The sequence below is a fragment of the Anser brachyrhynchus genome, assembly GCF_964034855.1.
Source record: "Anser brachyrhynchus genome assembly, chromosome: 22".
Classification (NCBI taxonomy): domain Eukaryota; kingdom Metazoa; phylum Chordata; class Aves; order Anseriformes; family Anatidae; genus Anser; species Anser brachyrhynchus.
Genome location: NC_137715.1, coordinates 4,723,695 through 4,747,029, shown reverse-complemented (window position 1 = coordinate 4,747,029; position 23,335 = coordinate 4,723,695). Strand labels below are relative to the sequence as shown.

Here is a 23,335-nt window from a genome sequence, read left to right as displayed (position 1 = left end):
TGGCAGCGCTTTTCCAGACCACGGAGGTGCTCTGGAAGCCACAAACCCAGCCAGCAGGACAGCCACGGCCCTCCCACGCCCGTACCGAGCTCCAGCAGCTCCCGCACGCGCTCTCGGCATCACCCAGACCACGCACCCACGAGCATCACGGGTCCGCCACGAGCTTCCAGCCCCCAGCGCGGCCCCGCACCTACTTGCAGCCAGCCTGCTGGCCGCCCGACCCCACCACCAGCACGGGAAGGAGACTGGAAAACACCGGGAGCTGGGTGGGAGCCAGCCCTGGGCCTTTCTCGACTGATCCATCAAGTGGCAGAGCGCTGCCAGGTCGCTACGGCGAAACCAGCGGCGCTCCCTCAAAGGGCGCGGAGCCACCAGCGGCGCTGGGCTGGCAGAAGCAGCTCGTCCTGCCCAGGACGAGCTCAGACCTATAGCTGACGCAGCAGATGCAAAAACGCATGCTTTAGGAGCGAGGCAGAGGAGCACCGAAGGCAGACGGAGGCACCCACCTCGCCAGCGCGCGTCGAGCGTCCCCGGCGCAAGGCACCAAGCCCAGCGCACACAAGGCAGGGCCAGCGCCACCCCCGTTTCCCCCATTTCTCACCTCTCAGGGGGCTCCTCCTGGGGAAACGAGCACAGATTTGCTTCCCCGCAGCTCTCGGGGTGGGGAATAAGGGGAGACTGCAGCACTGCTGGTTTGGGATAGTTAAAAACGCGGTCGCTCGTCCCAGCTGGGTTTGTTGAGCGTGGGGGGAAGGGGCGGTCGGTGCGGGAGGCTTTGGGCAGGAGGAGGCTGGCAGCAGAGGGCAGCGAGGCCAAACTGGAGGCTTGGTCTGGAACCACTTAAAGCAGCGTTTTAAAAGGGGGAGTAACGAGAGGCAGAGCCAAGGCGGGTTACGGCCCCAACGGTGCCCTTGTCACCTGTGGTTTGTCACCCGCGAGGACCGGCCCCGTCCCCTGTCCCGGGGAGCTCCCGGTGGGGCACACGGGGGTCCCGACGCTCCTGTCCTCATCCCGGCTACGGATAAACGCACGTACATCAACCCTGGTGCCACCGGCCCCTCCGGGAGCAGGCGACAGCCTCGTTCCCCCGGGCAGAGCCCACGTCCCGGTGTGTCCCCACGTCCCGGTGTGTCCCCACGCCTCGATGCGTCCCCCACGTCCCGATGCGTCCCCCACGCCCCGATGCGTCCCCCACGCCCCGATGCGTCCCCCACGTCCCACCCGCTGGGACCTCCACAAGCTCACCTGGAAGCTGGGGACGAGCAGCGAGCTGTCACAGAGCAGGGCCGGATGAACGCCCTCGGAGGGAGCAGATCTTTGTGTAAAGGCTTCAGAAGACCCCAGGAGAGCTTCGCGCCGCCCCCATTAAATCCTACGGCCCTGCCCTAGCCCAGGGCTGACCCCGACCATCCCGCCGCGCGAGACGACGGCAGACCCACGGCACCGGGCTCCACGCGCACACTGACGGCCAAATAACCCCTAACCCAAGCGAACCGAGGTCAGCAGCCCTCCCGGTCCAAGCTCTGTGTCCCAGCGTCCTCAGACCCTCTTCCTTCACGCGCAGCCTCGCGGAGGGCAGCCCCGGGCAGGCACCGCCTCGCTCCGCTGCACGGGAACCGGGCGTCAAACCCCAAACCCTGCCCACGCCTTAACCCCGAAGGCTCGAATCCAAGCCTTCCTTCCCCAGGGCATCCACCAGCCTCTGCTAACGCTGGGGGATGCCGCAGCCAACGCCATCCCCCAAACACCATTGATCCACCCAGGGCAATAATGAGAAAAAACACTATTTTTTTTTTTTAATCAGGCGCGAGTTATCTGCCCCGAAAAGCCCCCACGTGCTGCGGGTGAGCGGGCCAGCACCTCGCTTTTCTCCTCAGCTGCACGCCTTGGAAATAAAAAAAATCCCAAATATTTTGGGTATCAAGGCGGAACAGCACCGGGTAAGGTTACGAACGGGTCAGGCTGTTTCTCATTTCCAGCGAACACGGCGTTTTGGTGGTCCTTACGAGCAGCCCATAAACGCCCAGCCGAGCACGATTTCGATCGCACGTCTTGAAAAAAACGGGGAAAAATATGCACCGCAGAAGGGAAACCCCGAACCGAGGCAAATCGGAGGTGCCAGCAGGGAAGGTTAAAGCAAGGCAACGTTCACTGGGCGCAGGGGCACGGCTCGGGGATCCTCCCGGCAGCACCGCCGGCAGATGGAAGGAGAAATCCCCCGGCACGCGGCGGCAGCGCCATCGGGCTGCGCGGCCAGGTGCTAAAAACCCACTTTTCCCACCCAAAACCCGCGTGCGGGCGCCGATCCCCGTCCCTCACCCCAAACCTCGGCTCCCGCCCCGCACGGTGAGCGAAGTTCCCCCCGGATCGGGGAAAAAAAAAAAAACACAAAGAAAAACCCGGCGGAGAAGCACGGCACGGGGCGTGGGGGCTGCGTCCCGCCCCGCTTTTGGGGTGAGATAACGGGATTTTGGGACGGGATAACGGGATTGGGGGGTAACGGGGGGATAACGGGGAGACGAGGCGAGCGGAGCGTGGCGCGGAGACCCCAACCCAGCACCCCCGGGGCTGGGCACCAGCACCCCAAAACCTGACAGGTTTCGGGGGCTGGGCCCCCCCCCTTGAGCCCCCCCCCCCAAATTTCACCCCCAAACCCAACAAAGCACCGCAACCCCCCCGCCCCCCGACCCCACACCGCCTGGATGCCCCCAGTTTTGGGGCCGGGCGTGGACAGCTCCCTTTGCCCCCAACCCCCCCCCTTGAAGGATTTTTATCATTTCACCCATTTTAACCAATTCCCCTCCTTTTTTTTCCCGACCCCCCCCCCCCCCCCACGCCCAGCCTGCAGAAGATGGCACCGGGGCTGGGAGGCGCAGCCCACCCCTCGTTGCCGCAGCCCCCCCCCCCCAGGCCCCACCTGCCGCAGGAAATTGGGGCAAAAACCTGCAAAAACGGCCAAAAAATTAAAAAAAACCTCCATCCCCCATGGGGGGGGGGGGCACCCAAATCCTACAACCGGCACCGCCCCCCACCCCCCAGCACCACCACGGGGGGGGGGGGGGGGGGCAAACCGGCACCGCCGTGCCCCCCCCCCCCCCCCAAGGGGTATCTCCACCGGTGCTTATTTTCCTTTTATTTTACCGTTTTCCGCCCGTTTCACGCTTTTTTTGGCAGCCGGTAAACGGGGACCCGGGGGGGGGGGGGGTTCGCAGCCCCCTCCCCAGCCGTGCCCGTTGGTGCAGGGGTGTCCCCCCCCCCCCATAAAAGCCCGGTGCCCCCCTACCTGCCGCCGCCGGGTGTCCGCACCGGAGCCGCGCTGGGGAAGCGACAGCGGCCGGGGGGGGGGGCGGCGGCGGCGGCGGGGGGGGGGGGGGCGGGGGGGGGGGCGGGCCGGGAGTGGGGGGGGGGGGGGGGGGGCGCGCGAGCTCCGGAACCTTCGCCGAGCCGCCCGGGGGGGGGGAGGGTGGGAGTGCGCATGCGCCGAGTTGCTCGCCTCTCCCCCCTCCCTGCGCTGTCCCCCCCCCTTCCCCGGTCTCCCCCCCCCTCCCAGCGTGAGCGCATGCGCGGTGCTGCGGGGGGGGCTTTTGTCTGCGGGGCCCCGCCCAGCAGGGAGCGCTCGCGCGCTGCCCGCCCTCCTCCTCCCCCCGCCCCCCCCCCCGCGGCCGCCATTTTGTGCTCGGCCCCGTCCCGCCCTCCCGCCTCTTTCACCGCATTTTTTTTGCCCCGCCGCCTCTTTTACCTCATTTTTTTCTGCCTCCGAGGAGGCTTCTCCGAGGGGAATGAGCGCAGATTTGCTTCCCTGGGGCTTTCAGGGAGGGGAGTGAGGGAGAACTGCAGCACTGCTGGTTCAGGATGGTTAAAAATGTATTTATTTGTCCCAGCTGGGCGCTGCTGAAACAGTATTTCATTAAGCACACTTTGGGAAGGAAGAGGCACGTAGGGCTGTTTAGGGACTGACGTCTCCTCAAGTCTGGCTCTCACCCTCACCATCCCAGCCCACCAAGGGCTCACCAGCCTCAGCAGTGTCCTCCCACCTGCAGGCAGCCGCAAAGGTTTAATTTCACCCAATTTTAAGCTCTAAGCTAAGGAAAGGAAAAGCAGCCTCCTTCCTCCCGAGGCAGGCAGCCCCACCGAGGTTATCTGCACACCTCGGGCTATGGGGACACGAGCACCAGGTGGGTGTCAGCGTGCTCGGAGGAACATCTGGGGCAGCTGACACCTGTGGGAAGGAGGTGACAAGCGACGACATTGCGCGTCCCAGGGCGAACACAGGAGCACCAGGCTCCCTCCTCATCCTGTAGAGCCTTGCCTCAAGCCCTGGAAGTCAGAAGGGCTGAAGGAAACCGGAGGCTGAAGAGACAGGCCTCACCTCTCCCACCTGCCTGCTTCACCTGGGAGCACAGCAGGGTGCTCAGGTGCCTTGTGCCAGCAGCAGAGATCACTCTGCAAAGAGCCGCTGCCTTACCGGGCTTCTGTCCCTGGTAATTGGATTTAGCAGAGAAACTGCACGAGGGATCTTCTGGCAGACAAGCTCAGATTTATTTATTTATTTAATTTATTTATCTGGGAAGCATTCCGGTGTACATCAAGGGCAAAGAGCCAATTTAAGAACAGGCTTCTCTGACAGAGGTTGCGAAGGGGAAAACTCAATAAGGAAAGAAACAGATGTGGAACCTGCAGCACCAGAGCTCTTAAAAAAGCAGGCTGGACAAGTGTTGGTTAGGGGTGGTCCACCCTAGGTTGGAACAAGGGGCTGAAGGTGCCTTATAGCTTTGAGGGTCAAAGCCCTTCTCTTACTACGGTATAAGTAACTACATAAGTACAAGGTACAGTCAAATTAGTATGAAGTAGAAATAGTCATTTGGGGGCAAAAATTTTGCTTTATGAACACACAGCGCCATGAGATAGGCTTACATGCATCAGTTGTTTCTGTTGACCTGAAAAAAAACTAAGGGAGTGGCTCTCTTCTTAAAGAATTTAAGAAGTACCTGCTACAAATTGCTTGGAGAATTTTCCCAGGGTAAGCACATCTGTGAAAAATCTCGCTGCTTTGGGAATTGTGAAATAAATACTCATGCTACAGGGGGATCCATCCTTGTGACAAGGAACGAGCTGAATTTGAACTCGCAGTGCAAGCAGCGAGAGCCCAGTCCTGGACCAGCAGCTCTTCCTACAGGCGGCACGGACGCAGCAGGAACACGGGAGTGACTGCAGAGCAGCTGAGCACCCTCTGACGGGACTGTTTCATCATCCAAGGGGGACAAAACCAGAAGGGACCTCCCTGCTTTTGTTTCCAAGCAGGAATTATTAGGGAGAATGGCACCTGGCTTTCTGAAGCCATCTGCCAGCGTTCATCTTTGCCTGCCTGAATTTTTCTCACGTCACCAGGCACCGAGTCCCTTCAGTACCCAGGAAATCACAGGCTGGGAAGTGTTAACTGGTCCCAGTGATGTTCAAGCACAGCCACTCTTACCACAGCCTGACCATCTAGAAGATCCGCTGGTAAAGGTGAGTCAGGAATAAAATGCATCAGCTGGTGGACTGTAGTAAAGGAGAAGTGCTTCCCCGGTCAGTCCTGCAGGGCTGCCACCGCACCTCCCGTCCTGGCCCAGGACCCACCCATGCAAGCCTGGTGGCACTGCACTTGAAAATAAAAAGATGCTCAGAGTATCATATCGAGAAAGAGCAAAGGCACAGTGTCTTGCTGCCCGATTCCCTCTGTTCATAGGGATAGAACCGCATAAGCATTCCTGGTAAACAAAGTTCCTACAGAGAAATAATCAAATCCACACCCAGCTTCTCTTCTTTTTCACCCTGCAGGGCCAAAACCATGGGCTGAATGTCTGCGTCAGAGGGGCAGCAAGTGGCAGAAGATTCCCTTGTTCAGCCTGCCCACGCAGCACACATCCACTGCTGGTTTGCTGCAAAACCACCTCCTTGATGTGAAACCACACCGTGCAACAAGATACTTGTTAGCTCAGTCCAGGCTCTTCCTTCCCCTCCATGCCTTTTGCCCTCCTACTAGCTGGAGAGAGGAGAAAAAAAAAAAGAAAAAAAAAGGACTATTTTTTAACAAATTATAAAGGTAACCTCTAAGAAGGAAAGCTTTAAGCTTCCAAATCTGCTTCCTCGTCTGGAAAATGGGGCTCGTTTTCCTCACAGGTGTTTTGCACCTCAGCAAGGTTTTCCCCAGCAGGTGCTATGGAAGGTAAACCATGATTTCTCAGGTCCAGCCTGCAACAGGAGCTGGAGAACTGCAACTGAGTGATGGGTTCTGGCTTACGGTGGTTTTAAGCCTGATGTCCCCAAGGCCTTATCTGCCTGCAAGCTGCTTCATTTCAGTCACTTAATTCAGATTAAGGATGGCTTTTGCAAAACCACAATGATCCTAGTTGAAATAAATACTCAAATTCTGCACTAGCGTAATTCCATTACAGTACTACCCAGATCCTTTCTGCAACCTGGCCGTTAAAAACTTCACCTAAAAAAGGAAGCGGGCTAATGGCTTGCAAAATGGTTTCCAGCCAGGGGACAGGACTGGTCTTCCTGAACCAATTCCAGACGCTATCGTGGGCTGGCAGACCACAAGACAACCCTTTACCGGGGGAGCCCGGGCAGATGCAGCCCCCAGACTCGCCCCCGGGACACGGCCACCAGCGCAGACGGTGCCGGAGCAGGGAACCGGCTGGGCTGCGACATCTCGCCGTGCTTTGAAGCCTCTCCATGGAGATCGCGGCAGGGAGCCGGGCATTGCACAGTTTCCCAGCCGTGCCCGCACGCCGTTAGGAGCAGCAGGAGAGCGGCATTCCTGCCCCGAGCAGACCAAAGCCTCCCACCAGCCTTTCCCAGCAGCTCAGCCTCTGCGTGCGAGTCTGCAGCTCAGAAGGGGATTAGAGCTCAGCTGGCTCCGTTTCCCACAAGTTGAGACCAAACGCGTGGATTTGCGATTTGGGCACGGTTCTCCAAAGTCAGCTTACGTGTCTATTGCACGGGCAGGCTCCAGGAACGAGACACAGCCCTTGAGGGACCGCAGGGACGTGGATCAGACATGCACACCCCGTGACTCAGCAGAAAGAGCCGTCCAGATCCTCGCCGCCCAGCGGTGCTGAGCGCGGGGAGAACAGCCCCAGCACCTTCCCCTGGTCGGAGAGCCCTGACACGCTGAGATTAAGGCCCTCACGCTGCCTCACATGCTTCCCTCGTGCCCCCACCCCAGCTGGAAAAAGATTATTCCTTTTTCTTCTCAGTTGGGTAACGCGGAAGGCATGCAAAGCCCGACACCGAAAAATATATAAGACCCTAAGGGTTTTTTTTTTTTGTAATTAATTAGTGTTCTGCTTCTAAACTCTACTACAGCAGCTTTCCAGATCGTTTAAACACCGTGTTTAAGAGGCAGAGTTACTAGCTGGGGAGGTACAGGATGCGCCGACTTGTGTGACCTTGGGGGAATTTTATGGGGTTCCCAGCCTCACCTCGCGCAGCCCTGACTCGCCTCGCTTGGTGTCAAGGCAGCGAGCGCCTGCAGACAAGTCAGGGCCACTCCTGGCTGCGCACCCATGCTGGCAGCCCCAGCAGCTCCCTCCCTCGAGCCCGGACCCGGCACATCGCAGCCTCCGCGCAAACACCGGGCGCTGCTCCGGGCGTTACACATCCCCGCTGGTGGGGAGCAGGTTCCAGTACCACTGGTGGCACCGCTGCAGAACTTCACGTGATGCAGGGGTCCAGGAGCCCCCATCCACGGGTCCAGGAAGACACCAGCAGGACCCACCCTGGTCTTACCCCAATTCTTCTACCCCAGGCACCCGCAATCAGCCCTGTGCGGGGCCAGGTTGGGGCCCTCCCCACTGCTGCTGGGCTCCGCGGGTGTCAGGGGGCTTTGGGGGCCATCTGCTGCCACCAGCCCACCCCACAGCAGCACCTCCCTGCGCAGGACGTGCAGCACACTCACCTCCCACCTGCAGGGAAGCAGAACGCATCCTTGAGAGACTGAAACAGCAGCAGAAATAACGTCACCCCAAAGAGCTCGCATCTCCATGCGGCGCTCAGGGGTCTCCCCCAGAACGCTGGCACTTTCAGCACGGTGCAGAGAGCAAAGCCAAGCAGCTGCGTTAAGCAGGAAGGGAACCCCAGCCTCCCAACCTATAACCCTTGAAGTGCAAGAGATCCATCACCTGGCTGATGCACACCTAACAAAGCCCTAAAAATTCTTCTTGCTATCCCCCCGCTTCCCTCCCCCAGACCCCCTACCCCAAAGCATTCACCAGCCCTCACCCAGCCAGCATTACACAGCTCTGGGGAGCTGCCCCCACCCCTGTTTGGGGTTAAAAGGCCCCAGCTGGCCCCCGCCTCCTCTCCTACACCCCATAAAGGAGGCTGGGGTTGGGATGCCCACCCTAGGGTGCCTATGGGGGGCACCCCCACCTCCCAGGCTGCAGGGACACGTTCAGCTGCTCACGCCTGCCCCTGGGGTGATGCGTGTGCTACTTGTGCTGCTTCCTTGCACCGTCCGTGTTGCTCCCCGTGCTCGGGCAAGCCTCCGAGCTCTGCAGCCTGCTCCTGCCCCAAGGCTGCGTGCACAGGGCAGTGGCAGTGTGCTCGCCTCCGGCTGTGTGAGTGTGCAAGCTGTGGCAGTGTGCTCGCCTCCGGCTGTGTGAGTGTGCAAGCCCTGCTGCCTCCAGCACAACCAGCACGCGAGCCCTGCTGCCCTGTGCACGCCTTGGTAGCACCAGGACAGTGAGCGTGTCAATGCTTCAGGCACGGCGAGTGTGCAAGGTGTGCTTCTGCCAGCGCGGTGAGCGTGCAGTCATGCAGGGTGCGCTTCCGCCAGCGTGATGGGCGTGCAAAGTGTCCCTCTGTCAGTACGGTGTGCAAGTTGTGCAGGGTGCCGCTCTGCTGGCACGGTGAGTGTGCAATTATGCAGCGTGTGCTTCTGCCAGCATGATGGGCGTGCAATTGTGCAGGGCGTGCTTCTGCCAGCATGATGGGCGTGCAATTGTGCAGGGCGTGCTTCTGCCAGCATGATGGGCGTGCAAAGTGCCCCTCTGCCAGCATGGTGTGCAATCATGCAGGGCACTGCTCTGCTGGCACGGGGAGTGTGCAATCATGCAGGGTGCGCTTCTGCAAGTACGGTGAGCGTGCACAGTGCCCCTCCACCAGCCCAGTGAGTGTGCAATCATGCAGGGCGTGCTTCTGCAAGTACGGTGAGCGTGCACAGTGCCCCTCCACCAGCACAGTGAGTGTGCAATCATGCAGGGCGTGCTTATGCCAGCAAGAAAGCACACGAAGCGCCCCTGTGCCAGCTCGGTGTGCAATCATGCAGGGTGCCGCTCTGCTGGCACGGCGAGCGTGCAGTCACGCAGGGCGTGCTCCTGCCAGCACAGCGAGCGTGCAAGCACGCGGGGTGCCCCTCTGCCAGCACGGTGAGCGTGCAGCCGTGCAGGGTGTGCTTCTGCAAACACGGTGAGCGTGCAAAGCGCCCCTCCACCAGCACGGTGCGCGTGCAGTCGTGCAGGGCCTGCATGGTAAGTGTGCAAAGCGCCCCCCTGCCAGCACGGTGCGCGTGCAAAGCGCCCCCTTGCACGACCCTGCCCGCCGCCCCCCCCCGCCCCCGCGTCCCCCGGCCCGGCAGGGGGCGCGCGCACGGGGAAGGGGGGGGCGCGCTGCGCGTGCGCGGGCAGGAGGCGGAAGCGGCGCGCGGCGGCGGCGGGGGCGCGCTCGGCGCCCATGGGGCTCCTTAAAGGCGCCGCCGCCCCCCCCCCCTCCGCGTGCCCGGGGACGGCAGCGCCGCGCGGGGCCGGCATGAGCAGGTGGGGGCCCCCCCGGGACACCCCCCCGGACACCCCCCGCCCCCGTAACCCCCCCCCCGATCCCCCCATAGAGACCCCCGGGGGGGGCCGGGCACGTGGGGCCGCTGCCTCAGTTTCCCTGGAGGGAATGGGGAGGGCTGGGGGGGGGGCAACCCCCTGGGGGGGGGGGCGACAGTGGGAGGGGGGCATTGAGGGCTGGGGGGGGCTGCGGAGAGGGGGCCTGGCAGGGCTGAGACCCCCATGGGGGGGGGTAAGGTGGGGGAGCCCCCCCCGTGTGCCCCCCCGTGTGCCCCCCCCATGCACCCCCCGTTTGTCCCCCTGCCCCTGGGGCTCGAAGCCCCCCGGGGTCTCCAGGCTTTGGCCCTGGTGCTGTGTCCCTCACCTTCCTCACCCTCACCTTCCTCACCCTCACCTTCCTCAGCCTCGCGCTTAACTGCCTGCCTTCATCACTCTCATCTTCATCACCCTCATGCTTAATTGCTCGCCTTCCTCACCCTCACCTTCCTCACCTTCACCTTTAATTGCCTGCCTTCCTCACCCTTAGTTGCTCAACTTCCTCACCCTCATCTTCATCACCCTCAGGCTTAATTACTTGCCTTCATCACCCTCACCTTCCTCACCCTCACCTTCCTCACCCTCACCCCTAACTGCCTGCCTTCCTCACCCCTAATCCCTTCCCAGCGGGACCCCCCAGGAGCAGGCTGCCCTTTCGGGGTTCCCCCTCCCTCAGGGCGCACACAGCCCCCCCGCAGCCCCCGGCTCCGTGCCCCCACCGGGCGCTTTCCTCCCCTCTCAGGGGTGGGAAGGATCCGGCCCCGCGCTGGGGGTGCAAGCTGGGGCCGAGGGCTCCGGTTTTGCCACCGCCCGGAGCGTGACACCGTCACCGTCACCCCGTGCGGCACCCGTGGGTGGCACCCGGAGCCCCGGGGTCTGGCGCCCAGCCCCGAGGGGCCGCGGCGACCTTGGGGAGGTGCTGAGTCAGGCGCCGAAGGCGTTTGGGGTTTTTTGGCCCCGCTTTCTGCCTCTGTCTGTGCTCAGTGGCCGTGATTCGTCACCGGAGGGGTGGAGAAGCAGAAAACCCACTGTCCCCCCCCACCCCCAAGGAGGGTTCCCTGCTGTCAGACCCCACAGCGGGGGTGCTGTGGGTTTTGGGGGTGCGGCCCCTCCTGTGGCCCCGCTGCATCCCGCAGGAGGGGCTGCGCTGAGGGCAGAGCCCAGGGCACGTTGCTGGTGCTGCAGTGCAAGATTTGGGGCGTGCAGCCCCCTTCTGGGGGGGGTTCTGCAACGGGGGGGGGGGATTTCCCCCCTGCGCGCCCATGGGGCTGCGTTACGCCCTCGTAGCCAGGACCAGGAGGGGGCCGTCTCCAGCACGGGGCTGCTGCTCTTTGGACTTTGTCCCTTCCCGTCCCTTCATGTCCCAGCTTGCGGCGCTGGGAGGGGGGACAGCATCTCCCCCCCCCTTGCCCCGGGCCCCCAGGGAGCAGCAGCGCGGGGCGGCCAGGCCGGCTGCCAGCGCCGCTACCGGGCGTTATCGGGGCCGAGCCGGCCCCAGGAGGGGTCCCCGATGGGGGCAGCACGATTACGGGGGCAGCGGCGGGACGGGGGCCGCGCCTGCCCTGCGCCGTGCCGATAGCGGGGCGCGGAGCGGCGTCGCGGCGGGGATGCTCGGGCCGGAGCCGTGCCCGGCCCCCCCGGTGGGCTCGGGTGGACCCCCCCGACCCATTTTTATGTTTCAGGAGGGCAGCGCCATGGCCGAGAAGACGTCGCCGGGCCCCGGGGGGGGCATCACGCCCCTGCAGCAGATGCTGGCCTCCGGGACGGGCGCCATCCTCACCTCGCTCTTCGGTGAGGACCGTGGGGCTGTGGGGGGGGCACGGGGGGGGCACCCCGGGAGGTGGCTGACGGGGGGGCTGTCATTGCAGTGACGCCGCTGGACGTGGTGAAGATCCGGCTGCAGGCCCAGAGGACCCCCTTCTCCAAAGGTACCCCTCTGGGGCTGCCAGCGGCGGGGACGCCTCCGCTCGTGCCTGGGTGCCTGGGGCCGTGGTGAGGGCGCTGCTGCCGTGGGCCCCCCCTCGTCCTCCTTCCCCCCGCTACGGTCCCGTGCTGGAGCTGGGCCAGCGCTGCGGGGCCGGGTGGGGGGCTCAGCATGCTCTGGAGGCTCCCCGTCCCCTGGACCTGCTGCCTTTTGTGCTGCTGCCCGAGCTGCGTGGCTGCTCCATGCTCCCCGTGCCCGCCGGGTGCCGGGGAGGAGCCGAGCGGTGCCGACCCCTCTGCCATGGAGCCTCTGCCCCGTGGAGGACACCGGGCACGGCCTCCGGGCTCCGCACAGCCCCGGTTTGGTGCCGGCAGGGCTCCGCTCCCGGCCCCTTTTCCCTCGGAGCCGGAGGGTGGCCCGTCCCCGGCGCCCCGGCTCAGGCTGTCCCCGTTGTGTTTCAGCATGGTCGGTGCGCTCGGCGCCCTGGGGCTCTCGGCAGGCCACGTGTGAGTACCGAGCTGCTGGTGGCGGCTGCGGGGACGTCCCGGACCCGGTATTTTTCTTTTTGCCTGGCCGTCCTCGGTCCTGCCCTGTGGCAGAAGCGTGCCTGCAGCCCCTGTCCTTGTGCTGTCGCTCTGCCCTGCCGCTGCGTCAAAGCCTCCTGGGATCTGCTTCCTCCCGCTGGCCTTGCTGATGCCAGGCCGGGGGGGCGGGATGCTCATGGCCAGGGGAGCTCCCCCAGCCTTGGGGGCATCACCCGCAGCCTCGCCGCCTCCCTACGAAGGCTTCTGCCTCCCCCAGGGTGCCCCTTGCCCCACGGGGTCGCGGCCAGCGAGGGTCCCGGCTCTGGTTTGGGGCCCGGGGGCTCGGGTTCGGTGCTCTCCTGGGACAGACGGGGATGGTTTGGGGACGGAGGGATCCGGGCTGGGCTCTGACGGTGCCGCCGTTCCCTCCCGCCCCAGGGAAGTGCTTCCTCTACTGCAACGGGCTCATGGACCACCTCTACGTCTGCCAGAACGGCCCCGGCTGCACCGCCTGGTACAAGGCCCCCACCCGCTTCACCGGCACCCTGGTAGGGGCTGCGGGGGTCTCCCCGTGCGGGGTCGGGTGTTCCTGGGGGTGTGTGGGGGGGGTGCTCGCCCCTTTGCCCCCCTCCCACCCTCCCCTGGGCGCCGCGCTCTCCCCGCAGGATGCCTTCGTGAAGATCACGCGCTACGAGGGCATCAGGTCCCTGTGGAGCGGCCTCCCCCCAACGCTGTGAGTGGTACCCCAGCTTTTTGGGGTTGGGGGGGTGCCCTGAGCCTCGCGCCGGGGTGCCCTCACCTCCCTCCTCCCCGGCAGGGTGATGGCGGTGCCGGCCACCGTCATTTATTTCACCGCCTACGACCAGCTCCGGGACTACCTGCACGCTCGCACCGGGAGCGGCGGCCACCACATCCCCTTGCTGGCGGGGGCCCTCGCCCGCCGTGAGTACCGGGGGGGCCCCCGAGCACCCCCAGCCCGCAGGAGGGGCCCCGCCGTGCCCACTCCGTGGTGCTGACACCCCCTTTCCCCCCCCTCCCCCCGGCAGTGGGTGCTGTGACGGTGATCAGCCCCCTGGAGCTGATCCGCACCAAGATGCAGTCGCGGCAGCTCAGCTACCGGGAGCTGCGCGTCTGCATCCAGTCGGCGGTGGCTCAGGACGGCTGGCTGTCCCTCTGGAGGGGCTGGGGACCCACCGTGCTGCGGGACGTCCCCTTCTCCGGTAGGGCTGCGGGGCCGGCGGGGGGCACGGGGTGGCACGGGGGGGGCCGCCGGGCGGCACGGGGGCTTCACCTCTCCTCCCAGCTCTCTACTGGTTCAACTACGAGCTGGTGCGCGAGTGGCTCTGCGCCCAAGCCCGGCTGGATGAGGCCACCTTCATGATCAGCTTCGCCTCCGGGGCCATCTCCGGCACGGTGAGAAAGGGGCCTGGGGTCTGCAGCCCCCCCCCGCCCCAGGGGGAACGGGGGTGCAATGGGCTGGGGCCGTGCCACGGCCATGGGGACGGGGAGCTGAGCGCCGTCCGCTCGCCCTGCAGGTGGCCGCCGTGCTGACGCTGCCCTTCGACGTGGTGAAGACCCAGCGGCAGATCGAGCTGGGAGACAGCGAGCTGCACCCGGGTGAGGGGGCTTGCTGCGGGCTGGGGGGGACAGCGGGGAGCCCCCCGGGCATCCCCTGACCCCCCGCTCCCCTTTCCTCCCGCAGTCACAGCCTCCAAGCCGTCATCCACCTGGCTGCTCATGCGCCGCATCCGCGCCGAGTCGGGCACCCGGGGGCTGTTTGCAGGTAAGGCTGTGACACCCCACCCACCCTGTCCCGGGGCGCTGGGGTTTTGGGGTGCCCCGGTGTCACCGCGGGGCTGACGGTGCTGTCCTTGCAGGGTTCCTGCCCCGTGTCATTAAGGTGGCACCCGCCTGCGCCATCATGATCAGCACCTACGAGTTCGGCAAAACCTTCTTCCAGAAGCTGAACCAGGAGCGGCGGCTGCGGGGGTTGTAAAGGGGGGGCACGGACGGGGACCGTGGCCCGTGGGACAGGGACCCCCCCGCCTGCTGAGCCCAAGTGCCTTCCCGTGCGCTCCGCTCCCCACCGGCCCCGTGGTGTGGACACGGTCCTGGGGGCCACCCTGGCCCTGCCGTGCTGGGGGCACGGTGCCTGCTGTGACACCGGGGACATCCCCCCCTCCCGGGCTGTCCCTTGAGGCTGGACAGATGCTGCTGCTGGATTGACTCACGGACTTTGGCGAGGTTGGGTGCCCCCAGCCTCCTGCTGTGCTCGGGGGCAGGAGCTGGGGCTCCATCGTGGACCAAACCCCGGGGGCTGCCCCCCATGCCTGCCCCCAGCCCCGCTTCGGCCCCGAGCGCGGCCCTTCACCACCAGTTACGCACAGCCTCCCCTTCTGCCCCTGCGTGGCGTGGGGCCACCTCGCAGCCCTGCCTCTGGACCCCCCCCGGCCCGCTCAGGACCTCCCCGGCCCCTGGCACAGCCCGGGCTCGGACCCTGCGTGGGGACAAACCTCGCTGCTGCTCTGGGGGGGCCGGGCTCCGTCCTGTGCCCCCGTCCCTTCACCGCGAGGACCTGCCCTGCGCCGTGCCCGGTGCGGGTGCTGCCCGACCTCCTCCCGGTCCCCAGCTTGCCCTGGGTGCCTGGGGGGAGTTTCTCTTATTTTCTTAAATAAAATGAAATGGAATTTGTGTCTTAGGTCGCGGAGCCCTGCCGCTGGTCCCTGCAGTGGCTGTGTGCAGGGGGGGCATGGGAGGTGTCCCTGGGGCTGGCAGTTGTGTCCCTGCTGCTTGGGGACAGTGCTGTCACCCACCAGGGCAGCGCTGGGGGGCTTCTTTGGGGCATGGGGGCTCCCAGCACCCCCCTCATATCCCTTTGTGGGGTGTGTGTGGGGGGGCACAGGGCTCTTTTCCCCCTCCCAGCCGGCCGGGTGCTCAGGGGGGCCAGCTCGTATCGCTGCGTTTATTGATTCCTTTCGCTCCAACAAGGCAAGCTGGGGCTGAACCAAAACCCGAAAACACCCCAAACACCCCAAAACCCGGGGGGGAATGGGGAGGGAAGGAGGGGGGGGGTCCCATCGCTGTTGTGGGGATGCGGCTGCAAGGAGGGACGGGTGGTCCCATGGGTGCTGAGGCGGGGGGCTGCTGGACGAAGCCCGGCTGGAAGAGCTGCGCCCCGAGCCCTTGGGATGGCAACGGGGCCGTGCCCGGGCCCTCACCCCTGCAGGGGGGTTCACCCCAAGCCCCCTTCCTGCACCCCGCAGCACAACCCTGGTGTCCCCGCAGTTCGTCACCTCCTCCCCAGCTCGGATGGACAGGGGGAAGGGGGGGGGACGGGGACACACAGACACATCCCGGTCCCGTTCCAGCATCCCCATCCCAACGGGTCCACGTCTCCAGCCGGGGACCGGGCTTGGGGTCCGACGCGCAGCCGGGGTGGGGTGCAGAGAAGGGGGGGAGGACGCCGTCCCCGGCCTCCCCGGTGGGTTGGGCGAGTCCCTCCGTCCTCCGTCGGTCCCAGGGTGGAGGGGGACGAGGTCAGTCCTCGGCGGCGGTGGCGGCGCTGGGCGAGGGGGCCAGGGGTCTCAGCTGGGGCTGCGGGTCGGGCTGGCTTCGTTGCTGTCGCTCACCAGGCACTCGTTGGACTTGAGGCTGGCCAGGGACTTGCAGCTGGGCAGGGAGGCCAGGGAGCCGCAGAGCCCCAGCATGGAGGGCGTGGGGTCCTTCCCTGCGGGGGCACAGAGCGGGCGTCGCGGGGGGCTGCGGATGGGGACCACCCCTCCGGGATCGCTGGGCTGCGCCGAGGTGGCCTGGGGACCCCGTGGCTGTGTGGGCAGCATCCCTAGCTTGGGGGGGTGTCGAGGGCAGGAGGGGCCCCGTGCAGCACCCCACTGGGGTGGGCTAAGGGGGGGGGGGTCTTACCCAAGGGCCCCCAGGGCTCGCCTTCGCGCTTGCCCTCGCCCAGGCGCTGGGAGTCGGAGCTGAGGCTGTTCTCGGCCGAGAGCTGGTCGGTGCTCACGAAGCTGTGCCTGCGGAGGGACGGCGCTCAGCCCCCGTCCCCCCCCCTCCCCGGGGCCGGATGGGGCGCGGGTCGGGCGGCTCTGCCCCCCCCGGGGGGTTACCTCCTGTAGAGCTTGCCGTCCGAGCCGCTCTCGTTGCCGTTGAGCGTCCCCAGCGAGGGCCATTGGTTGACCAGGGGCGTCACCATCTCCTTGGAGAGCTGCGCCAGCTGCGGGTTCTCGCAGGGGATCAGCCCCGTCCTGCGGCACACGCGGGCGCTCAGCACTTGGTGCAGCTGCAGGCGCTGGGCACCCACCACCCATTGTGTCCCACGGGGCATACGGGGCACTGGGGGCACACCGTGTCCTACAGGGCATACGGGGCACTGGGGACCTACCATGTCCTACAGGATCTATGGGACACTGGGGGCACACCATGTCCTATAAGATGTATGGAGCACTAGGGGCCCACCATGTTCTGCAGGACATATAGGGCACTGTGGACTCACCATGTCCTACAGGACGTACAGAGCACTAGGGACCAACCATGTCCTACAGGGCTTTTGGGACACTGGAGATCTACCATGTCCTACAGGACATATAGGGCACTAGGGACCCACCACATCCTACAGAGTGTATGTAGCACTGTGGACTCACCATGTCCTATAGGATATATGGAGCACTAGGGACCCACCACATCCTACAGGATGTATGGGACACTGGGGATCTACCATGTCCTACAGGACATATAGGGCATTAGGGACCCACCATGTCCTACAGGACATATGGAGCACTGGGAACCCACTACATCCTACAGGACACAAGGAGCACAGTGCACTCACCACGTCCTACAGGACATATAGGCCACTAGGGACCCACCACATCCTACAGAACATATGGAGCACTGTGGACTCACCATGTCCTTTGCGACGTATGAGGCACTGGGGGCCCACCACATCCCACAGGGTGCGTGTAGCACGGGGGACCGACCACACACCATGTCCCAGAGAACGTATGGGACACTGAGAGCCCACCATGTCCTACAGGATGTGTGGGACACTGGGCATCTACCATGTCCTACAGGACATATGGAGCACTGTGGACTCACCATGTCCTACAGAACATATAGGGCACTAGGGACCAGCCATGTCCTACAGGACACATGGAGCACAGTGCGCTCACCAAGTCCTACAGAACATATAGGGTGCTGGGGACCCACCATGTCCTACAGGACATAAGGAGCACAGTGCGCTCGCCATGTCCTACAGAACATCCAGGACGATGGGGACCCACCACATTCCCCAGGGCGCACGGAGCACCCAGGCACTGGGTGCATACGGGATGCCAAGTCCCCACCACCCACCCGGATCTTGTGGATCCAGACCCAGCAGCAGCCAGGGGTCCAGTATGGGGCCAGTATGGGGCCGGTATGGGGCCAGTATGGGGCCGGTATGGGGCCACACTTACAGCTGCTCCTGCAGCTCCAGGATGACGCCTTCCAGCTCCCTCTTCTCCAGCTGGTTCTGCACCATCACCTCCTCCAGCCGCAGCTTCAGCCGCTTGTTCTCCGCCTCCAGGTCCTTCAGCTGCGACTCCCGCAGCCGCACCAGCTCCTCCAGGTACCCCTGCGCGAGGCCACCGTCAGCGGTGCTGCGAGGTCCCCAGCGCCGTGCGGGGGTGCTCAGATCCCATAAGGATTGGGACCCATCCAGCGCCGTGCTGGGGGTGCTCAGATCCCATAAGGATCAGGACCCAACCAGCGCCATGCTGGGGGTGCTCAGAGCATCCCGCAGGGATCAGGACCCAGCCATCTCAGAGCATCCCATAAATATTGGGACCCATCCAGCCCCATCCGCGATCCCCGTCCCCCCCCGTCCCCGTCCCCTCTCCTCCTCCCCGGTACCTTTTGGGCGTAAACGATGCGAAATTTCTGCTCCATCTTGCGCCACTTGTTGTACCAGCTGTCCTCGTCGGTGACCAGCGGCAGGTAGGGGTGGTCGGGGGAGCTGTCCTCGCTCGTGCTGCTCTCCACGCTGCCCCGCTCCTCTTCCTCGCTCAGGTAGTCATAGCTGGGGGGGGGGGACACACGGGGGTCAGGGGGGGTGGGCACAGGGCGAGGGGACCACGGAGAGGCGCAGAGGCTGCTCTTACCTCTGCGTGAACTTCAGGTAGGGCGTGTAGTCGATGACCACTGGCGTTTTGCCATCCATCACTTCGCCTTTCAGGCAGAAGCTGGGCCCGGGGGGGGCGTGGGGAGGAAGCAGAGGGTGAGGGGAGCCCTGGGGAGGGGGCGTCAGGGGTGGGACATCACGACCGCCTGCCCGCATCCTACCTGAAGTCGATGGCGCCGAGCCCGATGAGCATCCCGGTGAGCACTGTGGACTCCTCCCGCAGCATGATGGCCCCGTCGTCGTAAAAGCGCCTGCGGGGACCAGAGGCTGGGTGGGCAGGCAGGAGGGAAAGGGGGGGAGGGAAAAAAACCCAAAATTCCTCGTAGTGCCCACCCCACGTGCGGCCGCTCACCTGGTGGTCCGCGTGTCGCGCAGGGCGGTGGAGATGTACTCGGACATGCGCTTCTCCATCAGTGCCACGCGGATCCATGCCCGGCCCTGCAAGGCAGCCCTGAGCGGGGTGTTGCTGCGTGCTGCGCCCCCAAACCCTGCTTCGTGCCCCCCTCCCCTCGTCCTGGGGTGCAGGGGTGGTCCCCGCTCCTGTTTCAGCCCAGGGATCCCCTCCTGGTGAATTCATGTGGCCCCGCCAGGGGGGAGATGGGGAAGGCTGGGGCTGTGGGAGGTGGGGAAAGGGGATGGGGACAGAGAGGGGATGGGACAGGGATGGGGACAGGGATAGGATGAGGACAGGGATGGGGATGGGATGGGGAATGGGACAGAGAGGGGATGGGAACAGAGAAGTGGATAGGGATAGGGATAGGGATAGGGATAGGGATAGGGATAGGGATAGGGATAGGGATAGGGATAGGGATAGGGATAGGGATAGGGATGGGGATGGGGATGGGGATGGGGATGGGGATGGGGATGGGGATGGGATGGGATGGGATGGGGATGGGGATGGGATGGGATGGGATGGGGATGGGGATGGGATGGGTTGGGATGGGGATGGGGATGGGGATGGGATGGGATGGGATGGGATGGGATGGGATGGGGATGGGGATGGGGATGGGGATGGGGATGGGATGGGATGGGATGGGGATGGGGATGGGATGGGATGGGGATGGGGATGGGGATGGGGATGGGGATGGGATGGGATGGGATGGGATGGGGATTGAGATGGGGACAGGGACAGGGCTGGGGCTGTCCCCATCCTGACCTTGGCCCTGGAGGTGCTGATGTTCTCCATGTTCTCGATGCTGCTGACGCAGTTGTTGGGGACCTTGCTGCAGGCCAGCCGGATGTAGTCCCAGAAGCCGCGCTGCCCATCCGAGCTGAACCAGCTGACGGGGCCTGCGGGGACGGGGCCGATTCGGGGCTGCCGCACCAGTACACCCGGCCCCAGCGGCCCCGAGCCCCGCGCCCAGCACACGACGGCCGCGTGTCCCCACCCGGCGCTTGGAGGGGACACACGAGGGTCCCCGCGCTACCTTTAAAGCGGTGGCTGAGGATCTGCTCGAGGATGGCGGCGAAGTTGACGAACTCCTCGGAGGAGTCGTCGATGGGCTCCGCCGTGTATTTCTCCAGCAGGGTCTTCACCGAGAACCTGGCAGGGGACACACACACGGGTGTCACAGGGTGGGAGGGGACGGGGCTGCAAGAGGACTAAAACTCCCCGGTGCCCTGCCAGGCCATGCGTTTTCAGCCCCAAAAGCCCCTTTTCCCATGATTCCTCCCCAAAACGGGGCTCACATCTCTGCGTGGGCACAGCGCCGGCTGTCTCCGTTTTGGCTCGAGCACCCAGCACCCAACCGAAGGCGCTGGGCGCGCCGCGTGCCCCCGCTCCCCACACCGCATCCACCTGCAGCGGGGAGGGGACACCCGGGGGGGGGGGGGGAGGACGGCGCCGGCCCTGCCAAACCCTGCAGGACGCGCGGGCTCCGGCTCCTCGTCCCCACGTCCCCGGGGGGCCCGCGGGGCGGCCGCCGCTGCCCCTCGGCGCGAGCGGCCAGGAAGGGCGAACAAAGGCCCCCTTCCTGCCCGGCCGCGCGCGGGCGGTGATGGCTTCCCCTTCCCGCCGGCCGCTTGGCCGCAGGGAGGGCCGAGGCCCGGCCCAGGCCCCAGGACCGGGCCCGCGGAGGCCGGGGGATGGGGAGGATGCAGGGGGGCAACCTGTGGGGTACAGGGGGAGGGCTGGGGGGGGCGGCTGGGGGTCTGGAGGGACCCCGTGGCGTGACCACAAAGGTGGAGACCCCCCCCCCCAGGTGTTATGGTGAGAGGGGGGTGCCCTGTGTGACCCTGGGGGGGGGACACAGGGGGTCCCCATGGTATGGGGGGGGGTATGGAGGTGCCCCCGTGTTGTTGTGAGAGGTGTTGGGGCTCCCCAGACCCCGACATCAGCACCGGGGGGGCACGGGGCAGGGGTGACCCCGAAGCCCGGGTGCCCTCCCCGTCCCCGCCACCTGCAGGGCCCCCCATCCCCGTGCCCCCCCCCCCGGTCCCCAGACCCCATCCCCATCGCCCCCCCCCCATCCAGCCGGCGTCGCCATGGCAACCCGCATCCTCCATCCCCGCTCCTCCATCCCTGCGTCCGCTGCCCGCCTGGCCCGCGTCCTGACGTCACTTCCTCGGCCCCACACCCCACGGGGGGGGTCCCCGGTGCCCCCCCCCCACCACCCCTCACCCCCCCCCCCCCCCGAGGGCCTCCCCCCCATCCCGGCCTCTGCGGCCTCCCCCTGCCTCCCATCGCCGCCCCCGGCGCCTGCAGCCCCCGTGTTGTTGTTGTGTGCCCCCCCCCCCCCATCGCCCCCCCCCCGGAGCCTCCGGCCCTGTGTGCCCCCCCCCCCCCCCCCTCCCCGCAGCCCCCGCGTGCCCGGCAGCCCCAGCCCCCCCCGGGCTCCATCCCAGCCGCATCCTTCCCCCGCTCCCCATTCCCCAAACCGCCCCCCCCAATAAAAAACCAACACCGGCAACGACAAAAAAATCCCCCCCCCGGCTTGAAGGGCTGCGGGGGGGAGGAATCCACCCCCTGCACCCCCCCTCCCTCCCCTCCATCCCCTCCACCGGGGGTCCCCCATCCCCATCCTTCTCCCCTTCCCTTCCCCCCTCCGCTCCTCCCCCGGGCTATATTTCGGGGCGTCCCCCCCCGGGGGTTTGTGTGCCCCCCCCCCCCCGGGCCCCCACCTGCAGACGGTGATGAGGTTTTTCCTCTCCACGGCGATGTTTCTGGAGGACGCCTTCTTGGAGGAGAGCCCCAGAGCCATGCAGCCTGGACGCAGCTCGCTTCCATCCAGAGCGGGGCGAAGCCGCCAGGGCCCGCGGCCCCCTCCCGCGGCCCCCGCGCCGCCGCGGCCCCCCCCCGCCAACCTCCCCCCCCCCCCCCACCTTACCCCACCCCCCCTGCCCCCCCCCTTCTTTCTCCCACCCCCACGCACCGGGATGGGGCCTCCCCCGGCCTCCCCGAAATCAGCCCCGTGGGGATTGGGGGAAGGGGGGGGGATGGGGGGAGCGTCACCCCCCCGCCTGCATCCCCCCCCCATGCTTATTCCCCCCCATGAGCATCCCCCCCCGAGCATCACCCCATTTAAGCACCCCCCCCCATGAGCATCCCCCCATGAGCATCCCCCCCCGATGAGCATCCCCCCCCCCCCGTGAACATCACCCCCCCCCATCATGCCCTGCCATGAAGGTTCCCCCCCCCCACGATGCCCCCCCCCGATGATGCTCACCCCCCAGTGATGCCCCCCCATGATTCTCACCCCCCAATGATGTTCTGCCCCCATGATGACCCCGCCATTATGCTCCCCCCCCCATAATGTTCAGACCCCAGTGAGCATCACCCCCCATGCCCTGACATAAACGTGGCCCCCCCACGATGCCCTCCTTGATGCTGCCCCCCCATTATGCCCCCCCATGGTGCCCCTCCCATTATGCCCCCCCATGATGCCCCCTCCCATTATGCCCCCCCCCCCAATGATGCTCCCCCCAGTGATTCTCACCCCACGATGGTATTCTCCCCCCGTGATGCCCCCCCACGATGCCCCCCCCATAATGCTCACCCCCATAATAAAGCTCACCCCTCCATGAGCATCATTCCCTCCCATGAGCTTCACCCCCCCCATACCCCCCCCCCACGAGCATCACCCCCCCCATGAACATCCCCTCCCATGCCCCACCCCATAAGTGTCACCCCCCCCCAAACATCACCCCCCCCAAACCGCCCCATGAACTTCACCCCCCCCGATCATCACCCTCCCTGCATGCCCCACCCCAAATGGGCTGGGGGGGGGGACACCCCCTTGCCCCCCCCCCCCCCCTTGCCCCCCCCTTGCCCCATGCCTCACTTTCCCCAGGGGTACAACAGGGGAAAGCAAGGGAAAGCTGCACCCAACCCCCCCCCCAAAAAAAAAAGCACCCAGATAAATCAGAGTCACCCCAAGTGGGTGTCCCTGGGGATGTGCCCCCCCCAGACACCCCGGGGGGGGGAGGGGGGGGGGGCACGCACTCCTCATCCCCCACACAGCTCCCGGTGGGGGCAGCGGGGTGCCCGGGACCCCAAAACCTGCGGGGGGGGGGGGAGGGGGGGGGGGAACCCTCGGTGTCACCCAGATAAGGCGGGGGCCGTTATCGCGGCACCCAGCCCGCGGCTGCGCCCCTCCCGGCACCGAGCCCCGCCGGGGCCAGCAGCCCCCCGGGCACCGTCCCCACGGCCCTGCGAGGGTCCCCGAGCTGGCGTGAGTGTGTGCACGCATGTGCACGCGTGTGTGCATGTGTGTGTGCACGCGTGTGTGCACGCGTGTGCTCACATGTGTGCGCGTGCAAGGCGCGCCCAGCTCACCTTTCTCCCCTTCCCGGCACCCTGCGTGCTGGAGCAGCCTGGATTGTAAGCGTGCAGACCCACGTGTGAGTGCACACACACGTG

The 23,335-nt window shown here is 65.7% G+C and overlaps 3 protein-coding genes across 29 annotated transcripts in view; 1 reads left to right on the top strand and 2 right to left on the bottom strand.

Annotated features, from left to right (window-relative positions):
• The window catches only part of MAPT (microtubule associated protein tau), a 52,142-nt gene extending 43,911 nt beyond the window's left edge, over positions 1-8,231 (bottom strand). For 20 of the 23 annotated variants that reach the window (XR_013941593.1, XR_013941594.1, XR_013941595.1 and 17 more), the window contains exon 1: positions 3,284-3,382. The gene's annotated coding sequence lies outside the window, so the exon portion shown is untranslated. Of the gene's footprint in view, positions 1-1,245; positions 2,638-3,141; positions 3,165-3,283; positions 3,383-3,708; positions 6,026-6,977 lie in introns of those variants that run through there. The other 3 variants (XM_080565422.1, XM_080565427.1, XM_080565428.1) reach the window with 3 other exon arrangements.
• A 1,203-nt stretch (positions 8,232-9,434) lies between these two features.
• Positions 9,435-15,006, top strand: SLC25A39 (solute carrier family 25 member 39). 4 transcript variants are annotated; one of them, XM_080565459.1, is made up of 12 exons: positions 9,435-9,459; positions 11,543-11,651; positions 11,729-11,788; positions 12,246-12,290; positions 12,747-12,856; positions 12,974-13,041; positions 13,126-13,250; positions 13,355-13,528; positions 13,612-13,721; positions 13,844-13,925; positions 14,011-14,091; positions 14,186-15,006. In XM_080565459.1, exons 2-12 carry the CDS (start codon positions 11,555-11,557, stop codon positions 14,302-14,304), a joined length of 1,071 nt encoding a protein of 356 aa, XP_080421585.1. In that variant the 5' UTR covers positions 9,435-9,459; positions 11,543-11,554; the 3' UTR covers positions 14,305-15,006. The 4 variants fall into 4 exon arrangements, with proteins under 4 accessions (XP_080421585.1, XP_080421584.1, XP_080421586.1 ...); XM_080565458.1 differs by lacking the exon at positions 9,435-9,459 and adding an exon at positions 9,657-9,806; XM_080565460.1 differs by lacking the exons at positions 9,435-9,459; positions 12,246-12,290 and adding an exon at positions 9,664-9,806.
• A 249-nt stretch (positions 15,007-15,255) lies between these two features.
• RUNDC3A (RUN domain containing 3A) lies at positions 15,256-21,791 on the bottom strand. 2 transcript variants are annotated; one of them, XM_080565451.1, is made up of 11 exons: positions 21,598-21,791; positions 19,905-20,020; positions 19,634-19,767; positions 18,830-18,915; positions 18,639-18,728; positions 18,458-18,538; positions 18,210-18,375; positions 17,774-17,931; positions 16,430-16,567; positions 16,230-16,336; positions 15,256-16,035 (listed from the first exon to the last, which is right to left on the bottom strand). In XM_080565451.1, the coding sequence occupies exons 1-11, from the start codon at positions 21,675-21,677 to the stop codon at positions 15,893-15,895; spliced, it is 1,299 nt and encodes a 432-aa protein (XP_080421577.1). In that variant the 5' UTR covers positions 21,678-21,791; the 3' UTR covers positions 15,256-15,892. The 2 variants fall into 2 exon arrangements, with proteins under 2 accessions (XP_080421577.1, XP_080421578.1); XM_080565452.1 differs by lacking the exon at positions 21,598-21,791 and adding an exon at positions 20,167-20,452.
• Positions 21,792-23,335: the final 1,544 nt, after the last annotated feature.

What these genes read in the sequence shown, in the direction of transcription:
- SLC25A39 (XM_080565459.1), top strand. Translation starts at nt 11,555, where the DNA reads ATGGCCGAGAAGACGTCGCCGGGCCCCGGGGGGGGCATCACGCCCCTG. An exon ending in GAGGACCCCCTTCTCCAAAG is followed by an intron (nt 11,789 to 12,245) that starts GTACCCCTCTGG and finishes GTTGTGTTTCAG; the next exon opens with CATGGTCGGTGCGCTCGGCG. An exon ending in AGACAGCGAGCTGCACCCGG is followed by an intron (nt 13,926 to 14,010) that starts GTGAGGGGGCTT and finishes TTCCTCCCGCAG; the next exon opens with TCACAGCCTCCAAGCCGTCA.
- RUNDC3A (XM_080565451.1), bottom strand. Translation starts at nt 21,677, where the DNA reads ATGGCTCTGGGGCTCTCCTCCAAGAAGGCGTCCTCCAGAAACATCGCC. An exon ending in TACCTGAAGTTCACGCAGAG is followed by an intron (nt 18,376 to 18,457) that starts GTAAGAGCAGCC and finishes CCCCCCCCCCAG; the next exon opens with CTATGACTACCTGAGCGAGG. An exon ending in GACGGCAAGCTCTACAGGAG is followed by an intron (nt 16,337 to 16,429) that starts GTAACCCCCCGG and finishes GTCCCTCCGCAG; the next exon opens with GCACAGCTTCGTGAGCACCG.